The sequence below is a fragment of the Hydra vulgaris genome, chromosome 09 (genome assembly GCF_038396675.1).
Source record: "Hydra vulgaris chromosome 09, alternate assembly HydraT2T_AEP".
Classification (NCBI taxonomy): domain Eukaryota; kingdom Metazoa; phylum Cnidaria; class Hydrozoa; order Anthoathecata; family Hydridae; genus Hydra; species Hydra vulgaris.
Window position 1 is genome coordinate 1,187,802 of NC_088928.1, and position 19,748 is coordinate 1,207,549.

General features: G+C 27.8%; 3 protein-coding genes across 3 annotated transcripts; 1 reads left to right on the top strand and 2 right to left on the bottom strand.

Annotated features, from left to right (window-relative positions):
* Positions 1–2,148: 2,148 nt before the first annotated feature.
* Positions 2,149–4,509, bottom strand: LOC136085162 (uncharacterized). Its single transcript, XM_065806450.1, has 5 exons — positions 4,324–4,509; positions 3,438–3,931; positions 2,811–3,284; positions 2,426–2,656; positions 2,149–2,287 (listed from the first exon to the last, which is right to left on the bottom strand). Exons 1-5 carry the CDS (start codon positions 4,507–4,509, stop codon positions 2,149–2,151), a joined length of 1,524 nt encoding a protein of 507 aa, XP_065662522.1.
* Positions 4,510–5,682: 1,173 nt separating this feature from the next.
* Positions 5,683–6,710, bottom strand: LOC136085163 (uncharacterized). The gene is made up of 3 exons (XM_065806451.1): positions 6,383–6,710; positions 6,133–6,322; positions 5,683–5,908 (listed from the first exon to the last, which is right to left on the bottom strand). The coding sequence occupies exons 1-3, from the start codon at positions 6,708–6,710 to the stop codon at positions 5,683–5,685; spliced, it is 744 nt and encodes a 247-aa protein (XP_065662523.1).
* Positions 6,711–12,196: 5,486 nt separating this feature from the next.
* On the top strand, positions 12,197–13,025 carry LOC136085164 (uncharacterized). Its single transcript, XM_065806452.1, has 2 exons — positions 12,197–12,413; positions 12,520–13,025. Exons 1-2 carry the CDS (start codon positions 12,197–12,199, stop codon positions 13,023–13,025), a joined length of 723 nt encoding a protein of 240 aa, XP_065662524.1.
* Positions 13,026–19,748: the final 6,723 nt, after the last annotated feature.

Here is a 19,748-nt window from a genome sequence, read left to right on the forward strand (position 1 = left end):
ACTTTGTTTGTAAAAACGATTGCTATATTAAAGGTAATACCGATTTTTTTAAATTATTATAATTAGTTTATTACTATTATTATTGTTATTACTATTATTAATATTATTATCATTACTAAGATTAATTGTATATAAATAAACTATTTCTTTAAGGTATTTACTTGAGATTAGTATTTCAATACTATTTGTAAATAGCAGTGAAAATTTATTTTCAGAATATATGATTGATTGATTGATTGGAATAGTCTGTTGTTTTAATTCAAGGCATGTTAAACTTAAATTTGGTGTTATTCCTAATTCCTTAAGATAAAGTGCTTTATTATGAACATAATTTTTTGTAGCAGCATCATGTAAGCTAGTAGGTTCTGCTACATTTATTTATTTACTAGAATTCATATTAATATTACTAGCTGCATTATTTTTTCCATCTCTCCTAATGAACAAGTTATTAGCTTGATATAATGTTAAACCATCTACAGCTACAGATGAATTAGTGTCGCGTCCGAATTTATCAACGAGAAAAAATTTTTTCACTATATTTTTTTAAAAATTTTTTATAGATTTTTTTAAGAATTAGCATAGATTATTAATAATATTCTGAAAATCATATCCTTCATCTAGTTTTTTTAAAACATATAAATACAAGTGTCCGCAGAATGAGGTATTTCTAAATTAAACTCTATCAATATTATAATAAACAGGACTTTTTAAATAATTAACAACTTCAACTGGTGGTGGTAGTCCATATAAGTCAAAACTTAGTTTTTTATCTCCGTCTTTGTACCAGCATATCCAGTGAAATCTCTGCGTTCTTGAATCTCCTGTATGTAATATTCCACATTCTTTTCTTTGCGTATTTTTAGGTAATTCATCTCTTACAAATACACCTCTAAAATGTTTTATATTTAGTTTTTTTGCTGCTTCCATCAATTGAAACTTGTAAGTGGTTCATTTGTTAAAATTATTTCTTCAACATAAGTTTATAATTTTTATTTTCCATTTTTATTTATATATATTTATATTTTTGAGCTCTTTGACCACTTTGGTTAATTGACCTTTTTATTGACCTCTTTGCTTAATTGACCTATGTAGTGCCCATATGCTAATGTGTGTATGCTATCTTCTAAAATAACTCTTTTATCGTCTTTTGCGCTTAATGCTACTTTATTTACCTCTTCTGTGTAAATTTCATGTGAATGTGATCTTATTTTCTTTACTTAATACATATTTTTTGTAATCTTCATGTGTTATATACTTTTTAACAACATTTTTCTTTACTCCTTTACATTTTTTGTTATCTATTCGGTGTACTTTGTAAGAATACAACTTTGAACTGAGTCCTACAAATTCTTCAATTTGTGCTCCTCCAGATTCACCTTTAAACATTCCCATTATTTTCTTATTAACACCAACTTTAAAATCTACATTATTAATTGCTGGGTGTTTTGGGTCAAAGTCACTTGTATCAAATTTGCTTTCAACATCTGTAGAAATATCCGCATAAAAGTCTTCTGTTTTAATTTCGTATGCTAAAGAATCTGTATCAGTGAATAATAGTTTTGCTCGATCAACATATTTTTTCTTTATATAATCATAATGAAATTCATACGTAAGAGTTTTGCTCAAATCTAATATACACATTCCTAAGTAAATTGGTTTGTTATAAAGTAATTTTGTTCTTTTCATATGTATTGCGATTATCAAATATTGTTCTACTTTCAAAGTTTGGGTTACTCTTACTAATCTAATATCAACTCTTTTTTCAACATTCTCTATTGTTTTTCCAAATACTGAATTGTTCATGAGTTTAAAAAAGTCTTTTTCAGAATCACTAGTTGCTTTAGTTCTAAGGTTTGTATTTAGTTCAATGTATTCATTTAGCCATGCTCTTTCTTCAAACTTTATGCCTCTATGAATTTTAGTAACCTTTAATCCTAATCTTTCATACAGTTTAAGATTTTCATAATGTACTATATACTTTTTCTTATTATTCAAGTTACGGACTAATTTTTCAACTTTATCAATATTTAATCTTTCAGGTGCAAGTGGATAATCGTTATGTTCATCATGTAGATATTCAGGGTAATCTAAATTTACCTCTAGTATACATGGAATTGATTTCCAGTTTTCTATTTCATTTTCGTCCATTCATTTAAAACTATGTGCTGGAAGTGGTTTACTCATTGCCCATCCATATAAATTATTAGCATCTAAATATTGGATGAATGTTGATGGTTTGCTTTGATCATACTTATCATCCATGTACTTATTATTAGAAGTTCCTAACCTATTTGATATCATACTAATTCCACCTCTTATACCTTTCTTATTCATTAGTATCATATCGTAATCACTTAGTTATTTTAATTTTATTTTTGTTTTCTTCAATGCTGCATCCCAAGCTAATCCTGGTGATGTATAATACCAAGCAGGATCTAATTTATAACAATTCATACCAACATCTCTAAAATTTTCAAAGACGTCAGCTCGTAAAAGCACATCTGAAACATTGAACAAGTCATGATAATCTCTCAATGTTTTGCAATTAAACTCATTCCATACATTTTGTGCATGTGAGTAATCATCATCATTTATATCTTCATCGTTTAATTTTGAAAAGAATGATTCTTTTAGTGGTAATTGTGTCTCATTAAATCTATTAATAGAATCAACCTAATCATATGGGTATACACCTTTTCTTAGTAACAAATCTAATTTTTTATCTGAATATAATTTTCCAATATTTTTGCTGTGGTCTTTTGCTAAATTCTTTGATAAAGCACCTAAACTAGAAGGCATAAATCTGTAACTCTAAGAAACGAAGTTCACGTTTAACTTCAACTTTCTTACCCTCTTTAATATGCTCATCAACTTTAATTTCTCTAGAAAAGCTAATATACTTTTTTTCATTGTTTGGTATACAACTCAATTTTCCTCCTGATAATTCCTTTTTAAATAAGGGAGAACCATAACCAGATAAATTGTGAAATAGTACTGGAAAGAATTTTGGAATTTTATAATTTAAGTTACAATTTCGATGAGCAGCACCTCTATATTTTCCAGTACTATGACAATGGTCACGTACTTTATCTTCATTTAGTTTTTCTGCACAAATGTGACATGATATTGCTGCATTAAAATTATGCTTGTTTTCAGTAGTAAATATCATCTTTTTCGGAAATTTAATCATACCATAAATTTTCTTGATATCTTCTTCTAATCTATCAACAAAAATTTGTGCGGCATCATCAGTTTCACTTATTGCAGTAAATGTGACAAATTTACTTTGATAAAAAATTTGATCAAAACATTTAATATAATAACAGAATGAACTTGGAACATGTTTCTAATATTGTTTAGTATAAGATTCATTCGGATTTGATTCACAAGTGTCAATTTATTTGATAAAACTTTCAAAGTCAGCATATACTACAAACGGAACTCTCGTTGATTTATTGTGATTAGTAAATTGCATTGTTAAATTTGGTGGTGGAAGTTCGATACGTACTGAATCACGTGTTTCACAGTACGATTTATGATTGGATAAAGATTCTTCTGAATTAAATCCTAACAAACAATTTCTACTATAGTGTTTTTTGCAATGTTTATTAGATATTTGTAATGAAAGTAATCTGCTTAAATTTTTTATTAAACAGTAATGATTAGTTTCACCATTTGAGATTAATTGTAAATCTATTAAATGTTTACGATCATTATTCTTTGATACATGCAAAGTATGAACTTCTGAGTTTTCATAAACATATACATTGACACTGATATCTTGATTTTTATTCTCAAATTGTGTTATTTGGTTTAATGATACTGGAAATTCTATTTTATCCCAGTTTATTTTTTCAGTTGAATTTTTAAGCTCTTTATCTACTCTTTCAGGATGATTATCTTTTTTATTTAATGCTCTTGCAATATACCACTTAAAACATTGATTATCTTCTTTATTTTATATATAAATTATCGCATTTTTATTTGCTAAATTTTTATCAAGAGGAAAATGTGATTTAGCTTTAATAGGATTATACTCAATAATATTTTTATCCATCTTTTCAACAGAAACAAATCTCCAACCTGATCCTGCTTGTTGATATAATGATAATGATTTTAAAATTTTCTGCTTTAATATTTCATAAAACTCATCTAAATCTGTTGTTTCTAATACAACTTGATTAGTTCTAAATGGAGCAATTTCTCCTGTTTTAATATCAGTATGGGTTTTTTTAAAGCTTATTATACAACTCTACTACTTTAGATTATAATGCTTCAATCTTTTTATTAGCTGTTTTTTTAATTTTATTAGGAACAAAAGACATAATCCAATATTCGAGATATTGATGTATTAGTTGCAATATAAGGTGTAGGAGTTAAAATTGTTGAAGATGATATATCTGAAATATGATCATCTAGTATATTTCTATGTTCGACTGATGTAGATTGCGTTTGTGTGCGCTCAACAGGTGTGTGTGCTAACACTTCTAATAATTCACTTTTTCTCATTCTATAATAATATTTAATTTTTCACTCTTTTGCGATTTGTTGTAATTCTGTGACTTTTTTATTTTCCATTTTTATATAGCAAGATATTTTTTTTTAATTTTCATTTTCTTTAAATGAGTTTTCAAAATAAAAAAATCTTGCTTTATTTTTATTATTAAAAATATTTACAAGGCACATGTAAATATTTTTTAAACATCTTTTATTTTTTTATATTTATTGTGATTTTTAAATACATCCCCATCCTCGTATTCTACAATAATAAGTAATATTTCGATATTTATCAATCTACTGCTCTTTTGTAATTCTCAATTTTCTATATATAATTGGTGTAGAAGTTAAAATTTCTGAAGATGTTATATCTGGAATCGGTTCATTAGTATATTTTCCATTTTTTATATGACAAGATTTAATTTTTTTTAATTTTTCAGAATTTAATATTTCAATCTTAAATCCATTATCAATTTTTCCATCACGTAATTTGAGATATCTCCATCCATGCATAGTTTCACGCATAGCACTATATAATGATTTATATATTTTAATTTCTCCTGTTTCCATGTTAGTTAATTTAACAGTGACTGATTTTTTCTTTATTGTTCTTAATCTTTCATATTTTGGATCTATTTCTTTTTCTTCTTTTTCACAATTTTTTCTAGATCTCCCAACTGGATTCTTCTCATTTACTTCTTTTACTGGAGGTATTCTAGGTCTTCCAACTGCTCTTTTCTCATTTACTTCTTTAACTTCAGTCATAATAGATTCTTTATCTAATAACCCATTTTCTATAGCAACCATTAGCAATGTAGCGAGATTGTCAGGTGTTTTTGAAATATTATTTTCTTCTAATAAATTTTTTAAACTTTTCTTTGTATAATTTATTCTTATAATATATAAAGAAAAAAAATTTAATTTACAAAAAATTTAATAAACAATATCCACTTTATTCCCGTCTGATTGAAATTGTAACAATTTATCAGATATTATAACAGCATATGCTTCAGTACCTGCTGGAACAGCTGAACTAAATGTTGCTTTAATTTTTACATCTATTGCTGATGATTTTATTAATTCTGGTTGTTTACTAACATCAAAAACAAAGAGTGGGTGTAACTCTTTATAGTCAGAAGGATTTATATTGCTGTGTGTGATCAATTCATTCATTCCATAAAATTTTTAATTAAACACAGCTGCTTCTCTATAAGCTCTTGAAAATTGCTGATTTAAGAATGATAAATTATAATCAATATAAGGATATCTGTCTTGATTAAGCATAATGTACATACTTTTCAAGCCGCAATGATCAAATATTGAAGCATTAGCATTTTGGTCCTTACTCTTACTTGTTTGAAATGCAACAATAATGTATCTTGGTCTTTCAGGAGATGCTTTTACGCTCAATCTCCAAGAAAATGTAGTAGCTTGCGGAACAGCTATTATATCACACTGACGTGCTCAAAAACTTACTGGAAGTGTCACTTTTGATTCGATTTGATTATAAAGTTTATACCTTTTTGTATCTGCTGGTAGCACATGTGGCATAAACAATGATGTTTTATTAAGATTAATTTTTGCATCAGCTACAGTAGCAAGCTTAAAAGTTTCGTCATTATCACTTTGTCTTACCTTTGTCTAACAAGAGTTATTGTTTGTTTAAACCCATAAATAACTTTGTTGTAATCATCACAGAATCCAAAAATAAGTCTTAAAGGTATAAAAAATGAAAATGTTCCTTTTGTAGTTGGTTTCTGAATTATGTATGCTTGTCTTGCTGCAAACCCTGAGTTATCAGCAAGTACTGCTGATGTTGCAGTATCTTTATACCACAATTGATTTAATCCTTTGATTTAATACTTGAAAGACCTGGATAATAAACCTGGATAATAAACAGATTCTATATCTTGATTTGATAATTGGTATGTTGCTTGTCTGAATAAATGCATCATACCATTATTTGTAAGCGCTACTGCATCTGTATTAGCATAAGCTGTTCCATCAGCTGATTTAACAAGTTCTTCTTCAAGTAAGAGAAAAGCTTCAGATGGAAGTGTGTACGTAATTGTTAGCTCAACGTTGATTCTTATTTCTGTAGGACTATTTAGATTTGTACCAGTCACTGGCTCATATTCATGGAATTCAAATCTTTCAACTCCATTATCTACAATTAGCATTTCTGTAAAATTTAATATTTCAGAAGTCGTCATTTTGTTTTTTTATATACAAAAAATTTTTTTTTGACTGACAATTAATAAAAAACTATATAAACAATTTAGCAAGTCTACTACGCAAGTCGAAGGACGCGTCCTTTTTTAACTAGATCTTCTATTCTTATAGCATTTTCATTTGATACTTTTTTTACTGATCTTGTTGCAGACCCCATCAATATTTTATTTATATTTGTTGTTATATCATCTGCATTATTATTTTTAGATTTTTCAGATCCATTATTATTAGATCTTTCAGATCCATTGTTAATCAGATAATTAGATCCAACCAAATTTGAAATTCTTTCATCAATTTTGTTATTAATAACAGGTTATGAAACTATTTTTGAAGATGCTTTTTCAATTATTTGTTTTCCTTTTTCAACTGCAGCATTTCTAGCAGCTTTTATCGCTGATGTTGAAAGTTCTTTTCCTGCTGATTTAGCAGCATTTATTGCAGTTTTTCCTAAATCAGTAGCAGCCATCTTCTTCAACATAGCTGATGATACTCTTGTTACATTTGACCCTTTTATTCGTTTAAATAAATCTCTTATACTTTCGAATATACCACTTCCTCCAATAGCATGTTTCTTTATATATCTCTTATTATGAACAATTAGCATTTTTATGTACTATATATTTTTTTTATATGCATTGAGATATATTTATAAATTATTTTGTATTGCTTTATACGGTGCACCATTCATAACACCTCGCCGTAATAATTTATCACAAATTGCAACAGCTTCATTTCTTGCTCCAATGTTACCTGCTTTCCATGCAGCTATACACAAATCAAGCATTTTAATTAATGCATTAGGGTCGCTTGGAAGAATTACAGTTTGTATTCTTGTTCCTACTCTTGTTCCCCTTGATTCACGCTTCCTATTTTATTTTATATCTTTCCAAATGGGTGCTATTATTTCTCTGTATTTTCTACTACGAGATGACTTTGGCTTGTATGGGTTTTCAGAAGTAATTGCATCTGTCTGTATTAATATATTTCGATATTTTTTAAGGTCATCTTCACTATATATTCCCTTATTAGGATTAAACTTTGTTATCAACTCCCAAAGTCCAGGAGTACCATTATATGTTTCATCATCAATAACTACATTATCATCACTAATATGTATTGGCTTTTTTCCAATATAAAATATACCATCTTCATTTCGTATCCCAATTGTAGTATCTGTAGAATTTTTTACTAGTAGCATACATTTTTAGATATCCTTCTGCAATTTTTCCTAGCCTCATATCTTTATTTTCTTCATGAGAAGTCAGTAATTCTTTATATTCATTTATCATTATCTCTCTACTTGCTTCAGAATAAGAATTTGAAAAAGTGAGTGCAAATTTATTAGTTTCATCTTGCAATTTATTTATGTTTTCTTTTATTCCATTTTGACTATCAATTAACGGCTTGTTTTTTCTAAGTCTGACTTTAAATTAGTTTCACCCATCTTTTCATATAAATTATTCTGCAGTATTCTTTTTTTAAGCTCTAAGAAATCTTTAACAACTTTGTCTCATTTTTCAGGATCTTCAATTTTTAGAAATGACATTTTTGTTTTTTTATAAGAAATATAAAAAAACACAACATAACAAATTATGTTGTGTTTTATGTTTTACGTTTTATGCTTTACGTTTTACGTTTTATTTTGATACAATATTTTATGTTTTGACGTTTACATTTTTACTAAATCTGCTTTCGAGTATATTAATTGCTTCATCTCTTCCTTGTTTAGTTAATATTCTTTAGTTTGTTCATTATTTAATTCTTTTGAATTTGTTCTAATTTGCTCAAGCATGGCTTTAAATTTTTCAAGTTCACTAAGTATTAGTTTAAATTCATTGTCATCTATACTTCCATCTACTAAAGCTTTAGAAATATAGTCACTTATTGTGTTTAGTTTTGAATCAGCAAGTACTTTAATTTTTTCATGCTTTTCTGCTTTTAAATTTAATTTTTTATTAACTTGCCCTCCTATTAATGGTAAAACACTTGCTCCTAATGCTGCACTATCACATGCGATAGCTACTGGTGCTGCAATTATTGTTGCTAAAAAGCCAATTCCAATAGTTCCAAGTGCCATAGTGCTTGCTAGTAATGAATTATCAATTGCTGAAATTATTTTTACAGCTCTATGACTTTTTACTCAACATATTTCTCTTTTCTCTCTCACTCTCTATTTCTTTTTGAATCTCACTAATCGTGTTTATGCGATATATATGTGCACTAATAATCTTATTTTCTTCATCAGGTGCACTTGGAAGATTTGGATATATTTTATTGAAAGTTTTATTATCATTTGCACTCTGTGCATTTGGTATATCTGAATAAATATTATTACACAGCTTTTTGCAATTAAGCTCCATTTTAATATCTAAAAATAATTTTTTTTTTAAATATTTACAATAAATTCACAAAATTGATGTGATAGAGATTTTATTGTAATGTCGTGTTGTGCAAATATTTCAAATTTATTATCAGTTATTAATACTGAAGGGTGCTCCAACTCTTTGTGTACTTTAGAATGAAGAAGTATTTTTAGAGGTTCATCTGGTATATATTTATTTATAAATTTGTGTATTGGCGGATTATTTCTTGGCATTTCTTTTTATATGCAATATAAAAAAAATTTCGAGAAATCCTAAAATCATATTCAAAAATGGAGTATTAGCAAATGGTGAATTTGGTCCTAATAATAGACCTGATCCTGTTTGTATATATCCATTTCCATTACATAAGTACAATCCATCACCTTCAGAACCTCCTTTACTTCATGATCTCAAATATAAACCATTTCCTGCAGCTGTCATTTTAACTCCTTTTCCATTCTTTTTTAAGTACACAACGCCCCTTTCAGCAATTTTATCAACCATAGCTGATCCAGCTGCTGAACCTACTCCTATTAATAAGCCTGTTGCAAGTGCTGGAGCAACACTCGATAATAAAAATCTTCCAGCTGTACCAAGTAAAGGTAAAAGTGCACCAATAAATCCTCCCTCTATTTGAGAATTGTGAGCTAGTTGTGCTTTACTTAGACTAATTATTAGGCCTTTACTTTTTTCATATGCCCTTTTAATTCTATTCAATTGAATAGCTGTTACAACTAATACATGCTCACCATTTAGATCTGAATGTGATAACATATTACTAGCTCCATAACCATCTTCAATTGCTTTTTTTAAGTTTTTCAAATTGCCCTTCAAAACATTTATTTTAATATTACTATATTTACTCATTTTTATATATAATATAAAAAAATTTTAAAAAAGTTACAAAAAATTGTTTTACTTCTTTTATATGAAATGTGGTAGTTACTTCTTCTCCTTGTAAATTCAAAAGATTTCCATTTTGATCAAGCAATTTATTTCCATTCTTGATATTTTTTTTAGTATTACTCGTAAGTAAATTAAGTTATACGGCTCTAGAGCAATTTTATAACCAGGACCTACAGTTGGAAGAAATGAATATATAACGTTATCAGTTCCTCCATTTATATAAGATGATCCTATTATATCACTTGTTACTCGTATACTATTAACATTTAATATGTTTATTATATTAGTTGATATATTGTAGCCTGCTGAACATTCCACTGTCAAAACCAAAAGCAGTTTTAATTGAATTTAAAGTTGTAAAATCAACTTTATAACCAGCTGCAATAGTTAAAGCTGATCTTAATGTATTATTATTTCCTTTAATTGTAATATTCGCAACTCCTGAACTTGCATCACCGTTTCCTGTCATAATCAATTGGATATATTTATTTATATCATTAATTTTATAACATCCATCTGGAATATTTATATCCTTCCAAGTTGATTCATTATTTGCACTATATCTAAAATTGTTGTTTGAAGAAATAATACTAGGAAAACTGTAATATGTTTCTAAACTAAATAGAGCCATTTCATATTCTCTTTCTTCTCTAAGTGTAATAATAGGGGCAAACTTAGTTCTTAAGATCTTGCTATTTCTGCTCACTGATAAATAATATGCCATTTTTTTGTTTTTTTATATAGAATATAATATTTTTGTTTTTTATATTTTTTTAAATTCACAACTTGGTATATAAAACTAATCTAATCCACTTCTATATTTTCTATAATCTTTTTTAGAAGATAGATCTATAATAATAAATCCATGAGGCTCTAACCAAGCTTTCTTACAAAAATTTTTAAACTCATCTTTTGTCATATCACTTGAAACATGATCACAATATATGTGATTTAAATTCTTTGAATCTTGTGGAAATAAGAGAATAAAATTTGTATTTTTTCGTATAGTTTGCCTAGGTAACATAAAATAATTTTGTGCAAGATAGAAACAATCTACATTACTGTGTCTTCCTCTTATATAATATTTTTTACGCCTATTTTGCTTTGTTAATTGTGAATCATCAAGTATCATCAAATTATTCATATGAATATCAAGATCTTGAGGATCTGGTACATTTTCAGCTGTTTCAAAAGACTTACACTCCATATCTGTTTTCTTATATAAATTTTTTGAAATGTCTTCAGTTATAAGCTCAGGGTTTGCATTTAATTTATCTATTTTGTCTTGTAGCTTAAATAGTTCAAGAATAATTTCTTTTAGTAATTTTTTTTCAAAAGATTGTTTTAATATTTTGTATTCTGGTAGAGAAAGAGATTTTCCAAAAACTTGTAAATTATTATAGTCTAACCAACCAGGTCGCAAAAGTAAATTCAATAATAAAGTAGTTTTTCCACAACCCGACTTTCCAACAATAATGCCTCTTATACTCTTAGGAAACAAGTTATTATTATTTCTCTTATTGTTATTCGCATTCCATGACAAATCTATAATATCCATTTTTATATAATTAAGATTTTCTTTTTTATATATTAAAATGCTACATATCATTTTTTCTATAAATAAAAATGTACTGCGTTAAATGTAGAAACAAAACAAATACACTAAACTTGCAAAATGTCGCGAGTAAAAACAATAGAAATATGCAGCATGGAACTTGCGCTATTTGCGGAAAAACAAAAACTCAATTTGTATCCTCAAAAACAGGAGGAGATTTAGTGAGTTCGATTAATTCAGCAACAAGTAAAATAAGTCTACCATGGTCGAAGTTTCCAGTTGAAATGCATTTACCTGAAATAAACTTTGAAGGTCCTGGCACTAATTTAGATGAACGATTAACTTCTACTGACTCATATAAAGAATGGAGTAAACCTGTAGATAGAGTTGATAATGCAGCTTACCATCACAATCTTGCTTATAAATACTTTGATGACACGGCAAAAATAAATTTAGCTGATAAAATTATGATGGAAGAAATGGATGCTATAAAATATTCGACAATACGTGAAAGAATTGAACGAGGTATTATAAAACCTATTATATCATCTAAAGCAAAGTTTGGATTGGGTGTTGAAACTAAAACTACTCAAAAAAACCACCAACGATCAGTAAAAAAGACGAGAATGAAGAAGTAATTCTTATGGCTCTGAAATGGGCTGACAAACTTGCAAATGAACTTCATAGACCAGTTGTAAAACATTTCAGAAAAAGAAAAGTTATTGTAAATGGAATCGATGAAATATGGGCTGCTGATTTAGTTGACATGAAATCTTTTTCCAAATTCAATGACGGTACCAAATACTTATTAATGGTGATAGATGTTTTTTCGAAGTATGGATGGATTGTTCCATTAAAAAGTAAAAACTGGAGTTGATGTTGCTAATGCTTTAAATAATAAATCTTTAAAGAAAGAAAAATGTGGGTAGATAAAGGCTTAGAGTTTTTATAATAAGCATGTTGAAGCGCTTGGTGTTGAGTTATGTTCAACTGAAAATAAAGAAAAAAGTTGCGTAGTTGAACGTTGGAATAGAACAATGAAAGATAAAATATTTAAGTACTTTTCAGCTAATTCTACTAGAAAATATATTGAAGTTTTAGATGAAATGGTAAATAAGTACAACAACACAAAGCATTCCTCAAATAAAAAGACACCAGTTGAAGCCAGCGATAAAAAGAATGAAAATATTGTTTGGTTAAATCTAAATGGAAATGTACGATTAGAGTCTGTAAAACCAAAGTTTTCAATTGGTGATAGAGTTAGGATAACTAAAAAGAAAGGAACGTTTAAAAAAAGATATACACTGAGACGGACTGAAGAGGTTTTTACAGTGTCACAGGTTCAGTTCACAAATCCACTAACGTATAAAATAACTGACAATAATAGTGAAGAAATACAAGGTACTTTTTATAAACAAGAAATGCAAAAAACTGATCAAAACATATTTAGGATTGAAAAATTTATTCGTTAATTTAAAAACAAATCATTAGTAAAGTGGTATGGGTATCCTGACTCATTCAACTCATGGGTTGATAATAAAGATTTGACAAGTCTGAAAAATGATGACATCTCCATCTGAGATGACATCTAAATTGATGACATCTCCAGATGGAAATGTCATCTCCAGATGGAGATGTCATCTCCATCTGAGATGTCATCTCCAGATGGAGATGTCATCTCCAGATGGAGATGTCATCTCCAGATGGAGATGTCATCTCCAGATGGAGATGCCATCTCCAGATGGAGATGTCATCTCCAGATGGAGATGTCATCTCCAGATGGAGATGTCATCTCCAGATGGAGATGTCATCTCCAGATGGAGATGTCATCTCCAGATGGAGATGCCATCTCCAGATGGAGATGTCATCTCCAGATGGAGATGTCATCTCCAGATGGAGATGTCATCTCCAGATGGAGATGTCATCTCCAGATGGAGATGTCATCTCCAGATGGAGATGTCATCTCCAGATGGAGATGTCATCTCCAGATGGAGATGTCATCTCCAGATGGAGATGTCATCTCCAGATGGAGATGTCATCTCCAGATGGAGATGTCATCTCCAGATGGAGATGTCATCTCCAGATGGAGATGTCATCTCCAGATGGAGATGTCATCTCCAGATGGAGATGTCATCTCCAGATGGAGATGTCATCTCCAGATGGAGATGTCATCTCCAGATGGAGATGTCATCTCCAGATGGAGATGTCATCTCCAGATGGAGATGTCATCTCCAGATGGAGATGTCATCTCCAGATGGAGATGTCATCTCCAGATGGAGATGTCATCTCCAGATGGAGATGTCATCTCCAGATGGAGATGTCATCTCCAGATGGAGATGTCATCTCCAGATGGAGATGTCATCTCCAGATAGAGATGTCATCTCCATCTGGAGATGACATCACCATCTGGAGATGACATCACCATCTGGAGATGACATCTTCATCTGGTGATGACATTTTCATCTGGTGATGACATTTTCATTTGATTTATTCATGAGAAACCAACGATAACATTTTATTCTATATATGCATGAAAAACCTTTGATTTAGTTTGTTTTCAAAAACTATGGCATTTAAAAAACAAACATATATTTGTTTAAAAGTTACTTATCTAATAAAAGATAGTATGTTTCATACAACAATTAAAACGCTAACATTATGACAATAACATCAGGTGTTTCAAAAGGCTGTGTATTAGGGCCACCTTTTTAGTTTTTATTATATACTAATGGTATATATTAAATAAAGCTTCTGATATTTTAGATTTTATCCTTATTTGCTGATGACAAGTATTTATATTAGGGGTGCACTAATGCCTACTTTAGGGGTGCACCAATGCCAATTTGTATACAAGCGCGGATTCAGCATTTTTTGATGTTTGAGATAACTTACTTCTTGACATAGAAAAAACTCCAAAATAATTATATGTTTACATTTATTTCAAATGAGGATGCTTTTCAAAACTTGCGATGATTGGTGTCTGAGGAACAAAAATGCCATAAAATTTTGGTCTCAACTGTCCCAAACAAGAGAGCAACAAGTTGATAATATTTTTTTTTTATTTTTCTTAAATAAATTTATATTGATCAATAAATTCTAAGTTTCATACAATAATCTCTTAGTGTTCAAAAATTATGACAATAAAAGTTTGAGCCCCTCTTAAACTGAGGGGCTACAAGTTTTGCGAGGTCATAATTTTTGAACGTGAAGAGATTATTTTGTGAAATTTAGATGTTATCGGATTTTATTTAAGAATGACACAAAAATTATTTATCAATTTGTTGCTCCCATATTTTAGGGGCAGTTGTGGCCAAAATGTTAGGGCTTTTTTGTTCCCAAACTCCAATCATCGCAATCGTTTTGCATAGCGTTCCATGTCTGGAACTTAGCTCGAACATCAAAAAATACCGGATCCGCGCCTATAAGTTAATCAATAATGAGCAAAGCAACTAAAAGTCTAATAGACTATTTTGATAAGTTAAACCTATAGATTAAAACAAACGTTCAAAGCAATTTTAAAATTTGCAAAATAAAAATCCCAAGAAGAGAAAAATCTAAGAAAAATTTTTTTTGTATTTTACATTATATTTGCATTTCTTGATTTTAAACTTATCTCTGGGCATAGTTTGGATCTATAAGTCATATAATTGCTTTCCTAATTTATAAAAAGACACGAAATGCGTTTTTTATCAGCTTCTAACAAAAAACAGATCAAAAAATATTTAAAGGTTTACTTAGGCTTATACATTCATTTTTGTATATGAATAATTATATTTTTGCATACAATATAAACCGAGACCGATGCCGATGCATTGGTTAAATGGTCAATGCATTGGCATCCCGATGCATCATATAAAGATTTCCAATGCAGTTTTAATACAAAGCAATTTGAAAACGTTGTTTAAAACGGCCACGTCATGAGCTTCAAACTCTCTGAATTATTAAACTTAAATTATTAACTAAATAAATTTTCTTTTAGTTTAACTAAAAATACTTTTTTCAGCGCCTTTGTAAAAGATAAAGATACTTTCAACACTTCTTAATGAAAACATCACACTGAAAAATCACATAAATAATAATTGAAAATAAAAATTCTAAAAGTACTGATTTACTATATAAAACGAAAGCTATTTAAGATCAACCATGTTTAAAATACAAGTATTTTTCATTTATTCATTCCTACATTAATTATTCAAATATAGCTTGTGCAGCATTAATAAGTTTTTTATAAGTTTTATTTATAGAGCTCTTAAATGTATTTTTAATAACTTTATTGTATTTTTTATTGTATTTTTGCGGTATTTTAGATTTTCAGTATTTTTTTTATATTTGAAATAGCTAACTTCCAGACGTGGAACAAACTCCAAACATTTATTTATTTGAACTTATGTCAAATAAAGATGCTTTGCAAAAAATTGCAAAGATTGGAGTCTGAGAACAAAAAGCCCTAAAATTTTGTCCACAACTGCGTCAAATATAAGAGAAACAAGTTGATAAAATTTTTTTTTTTTAATCTCAACTAAATTTATAATTACCGGTAAATTTTAAATTTCATAAAATAATCCCATTAAAATAGTCTCATTAAAATAATCTCATCGAGTTCAAAACCTATGACTATGTTAAGTTTAAACCCCCTTTCTATTTGAGGGGCCTACAAATTTTATATCTCAAATATCAAAAAATGCTGCATCCGCCCCTGATTCGAGATACCTAATTATATTTGTATTGTATTCTTAAGGTGGTTCATCACCAAAAACAAATGAATGAAAAAAAATTGAACAAAAGTATTATCTTATTTAATAGAATAATTTATGTTATGTTAGCTTTTAGAAAAAAGTTTTACTTTCGTTTTATATTTTTTGCGAAATTTAATTTTTTAGCTTTAACAACGCCTTGGTTACAATCAAGTTTTTCCTATTATAATGGAATAATAACGAACTTTAAACTCTTAAATTTTTTTTTTAATGACTGTTTCTGTTGTTTAGAATGAAGCTCAAATGATGTTAGTTTGGTTGACTACCTTTAACTAGATTGGAATAGGTTGACTACCTTTAACTAGATTGGAATAGGTAGCTTTTTAACGATAGTTTATTTTTAAAATGGTTTTTATGGCACTTAGAATTTTCATTCTATTTTCATCACTTCAAACATCATAACTCGACCAAAAATTAGTTAACTAACTTGAAAGTTTTAGAAAATGTTCCCTATAGTATTCTCTAGAGGATAAGCAAAGCAGTTTTTTATTTTGTTATCCATTTATATGACTGTTTACTAAAATGCAAAAAATATATCGAAAGAAGAAAAACTTTTAACAAAATGTTCACAACTTGTTTTAGCTTTATTAATTTAATTTTTTTTTCGCTCATTCTCTTTTGATAAATTATTTTCAAAATGAACTGGAGGTTTTCATGAGTTTATAGGTTTGCTAAGACTTTTCATCAAAATAATTTTTGCTGATTATGCACAAAAAAAAAAAAAAAAAAAAAATTAATAAATAAATTAAAAAATTTTAAAATTTTTTAATTTTTTTTTAAATTGTTTTATGTAAATAAAAGTTAGTTAACAAATAAAATCAATAAAGTTTAAGTTTTCTCAAAAAAAAAAATTTTTTGGTGATGATCACTTTAAACAGTATTTCTTTCAATTTTTTTTTAATATTTGATGATATAATTATTGTTTTGTGAAACTCCTTGACAGGATCTTACAATACTCTTCAAGTTTTCTTGTACTTGTATTTTACAATCAACGGCATTTTACCAGAAAATATTGTTATCAGAACAAACGAAAAAACGAATACCGCCCTTCACATTCAAAACCATTATTTAACAAACTGAATTTATGTTATGTGTGCAAGATTAACATACTTCAAATTATAAATGTTGTGCATAAAATTAATAGAATAGTAAATGTCTGCAAATCATTGTTTAACAAGATTATGCACACTTTCTTACCCAAAACTATATGATTCTATGATATTTATTCAGCTGATTTTTAATAACTTCTTGAGGACCTAGAGGACAATGTATTGAATTAGATGATCAGTTATTAATGTATATAAAAATGAAAATTGTTTGAACAGTAATATGATGATAGTACGACGATTTCTAGATAAGATTTTTATAAGCACAAAATTATTTATGTTCAATGCTGGAGAACCTACGCACTTTAGCTTCTCGCTGCTAATGTTCTAAAGTACTTTGAAATAAAAAAAAAAATACTAAAACATACGTAAAAGATTGCAAAAATCTATTGTGCTCCAATTGCAATTGAAGATTGAAAATACGTTTAAATTCTCGAATCTTACACCAATACACATTGCTGACGGTTGATTACACCAATACACATTGTCGACGGTAACAGTTGATTGAAAGAAATTTAAACAAGTTTTATATTCATATGGCTATTAAAGGTTTTTTTGAAAAGAGAAATTTTGAGTAATTTTTGCGCTGTAGTTTTTGCTGACTTTGCTATCAATACTTTCTTTACAAAAAAAAGCATGTATTAGATTTTATTTATTATTTAGATTAGCTTTTTAACTTCCAACAAAAATTAAATTTTTATACTTACATTTTAACTTCCAATAAAAATTAAATTTTTTTACATTTTTGGTTTTTATTACTTCTTTTATAGCTAAAGTAAAAAAATTTCAAACGATAAAAAATATATATATATAGTCTGTATTTCAATTTTAGATAGTTGCTAAAGATGCTCAATAATCAAAGTTTTAAATATTTTAGATTAAAAAAGCTTGAGAGGATGAACAAGACTTTAAAATTGAAAATTCTTGGAAGAATAGAACGAGCAGAATGAAAAAAAATCAAGCAGTATATTTAAGTGCCTATCCAAAACAAAGAAAGGAAAATATAAAATTAAAAATAGATTTGAAGTCTGCCAAAAATTGCTCAAAATTTATCGCAAACATCTAAGTTTAAATGAATAAAATATAAAAAAGAAGAAATAAAGCTTATATTTAAACACCACGCAATAAAATACTACAGCGCTTTTGATGACTTAAGTTTGTGTTGAACAAATGTTTTCTGCACTAAAACAGTTCTGCTTAAATCAAAATATATATGTTGTTTATTCGTTTTTTTCGAAAATTCGATAATTCGCTTATTTCAGTTTTATTAAAATATTTTTTTCAACGTATCATTTTGATCACCTTACTTTTTGATCACATACTTTTTGATCACATACGTAATATTTTGACTGCCTTACTTTTTGATCACAGTATAACTAGTTGCACATAATGACTGGAAGCCGGACTTGAGCATTAGAAATAAAATCACGGCTCCATGAGCCTAGGGGTCTTCTATAAATTACGTCACGCTTTAGGGGTAGGGGTAGGCGATTTTGTGACAATTTGTTACGATGGGGAGGGATGGTCTCAATTTAGTGACGCAACATTTTTTTTTTTAATAGTTTTAAATCTAGAGACTGTCTTTTAATTTAAAGAGTATCTAACCAAACCAAAACCCTCAGTTGATGTATAAATCAATCAATCAATCAATAAATTTCTGAAATATTTGGTATTACATTTCAAGGTTGTTTACAAATAGTATAAACTACTAATATAAAGTAAACACCTAATGACAATGATTAAAATAGTAATGGTAATAATAATAAAAATAATATTTATAACAACAATAATAATAGTAATAATAAATAATAATAATAATAACATGTTATTTTAACAATATTAAAAATAATAATATAGTAATTATAATAAATTAAATAAATCGGTATAATTTTCCGTATATCAATCGTTTATAGATACAAAGTTACAGTTACAAACAGTAATAAACTGACAAAACGTAACAACTAACGATGACATAAAAACGACTGTTGCTAAAAAAAATTATAAGGATTCAGTAAATATAATAATCATAGTTCTTATAATATAATAACCAAAATATATTGCAAATAATATGACTAAATAAATAAATAAAATATAAACAGAAAAACACTGAGAAAATCAAAATAAAAGTTACAACGAACATTACAAACAAAACAAAAAATTACCTTATATACTTTTGGCCAAAAAAAGATTAAAAAAAAAAAAAAAAAAAAAAAATGACAAAATAAAATTAAAAACAATAAAAATAAAGAAAAACAAAATAATGATAATACCCGTATATTAAAACATATATAATAAATGGCAAAAATGAAAATAAAAACAAATAATATATAAGTGT

Coding starts and splice junctions, on each gene's coding strand:
- LOC136085164 (XM_065806452.1), top strand. CDS start 12,197: ATGGCTCTGAAATGGGCTGACAAACTTGCAAATGAACTTCATAGACCA. Junction 12,414..12,519: donor ATGGATTGTTCCATTAAAAA/GTAAAAACTGGA, acceptor AGCATGTTGAAG/CGCTTGGTGTTGAGTTATGT.
- LOC136085163 (XM_065806451.1), bottom strand. CDS start 6,710: ATGACGACTTCTGAAATATTAAATTTTACAGAAATGCTAATTGTAGAT. Junction 6,323..6,382: donor AGAATCTGTTTATTATCCAG/GTTTATTATCCA, acceptor TGTGGTATAAAG/ATACTGCAACATCAGCAGTA. Junction 5,909..6,132: donor ATAACTCTTGTTAGACAAAG/GTAAGACAAAGT, acceptor ATTTTCTTGGAG/ATTGAGCGTAAAAGCATCTC.
- LOC136085162 (XM_065806450.1), bottom strand. CDS start 4,509: ATGAGAAAAAGTGAATTATTAGAAGTGTTAGCACACACACCTGTTGAG. Junction 3,285..3,437: donor AATAAATCAACGAGAGTTCC/GTTTGTAGTATA, acceptor TTTTTATCAAAG/TAAATTTGTCACATTTACTG. Junction 2,288..2,425: donor TATAAATTAGATCCTGCTTG/GTATTATACATC, acceptor GATATCAAATAG/GTTAGGAACTTCTAATAATA.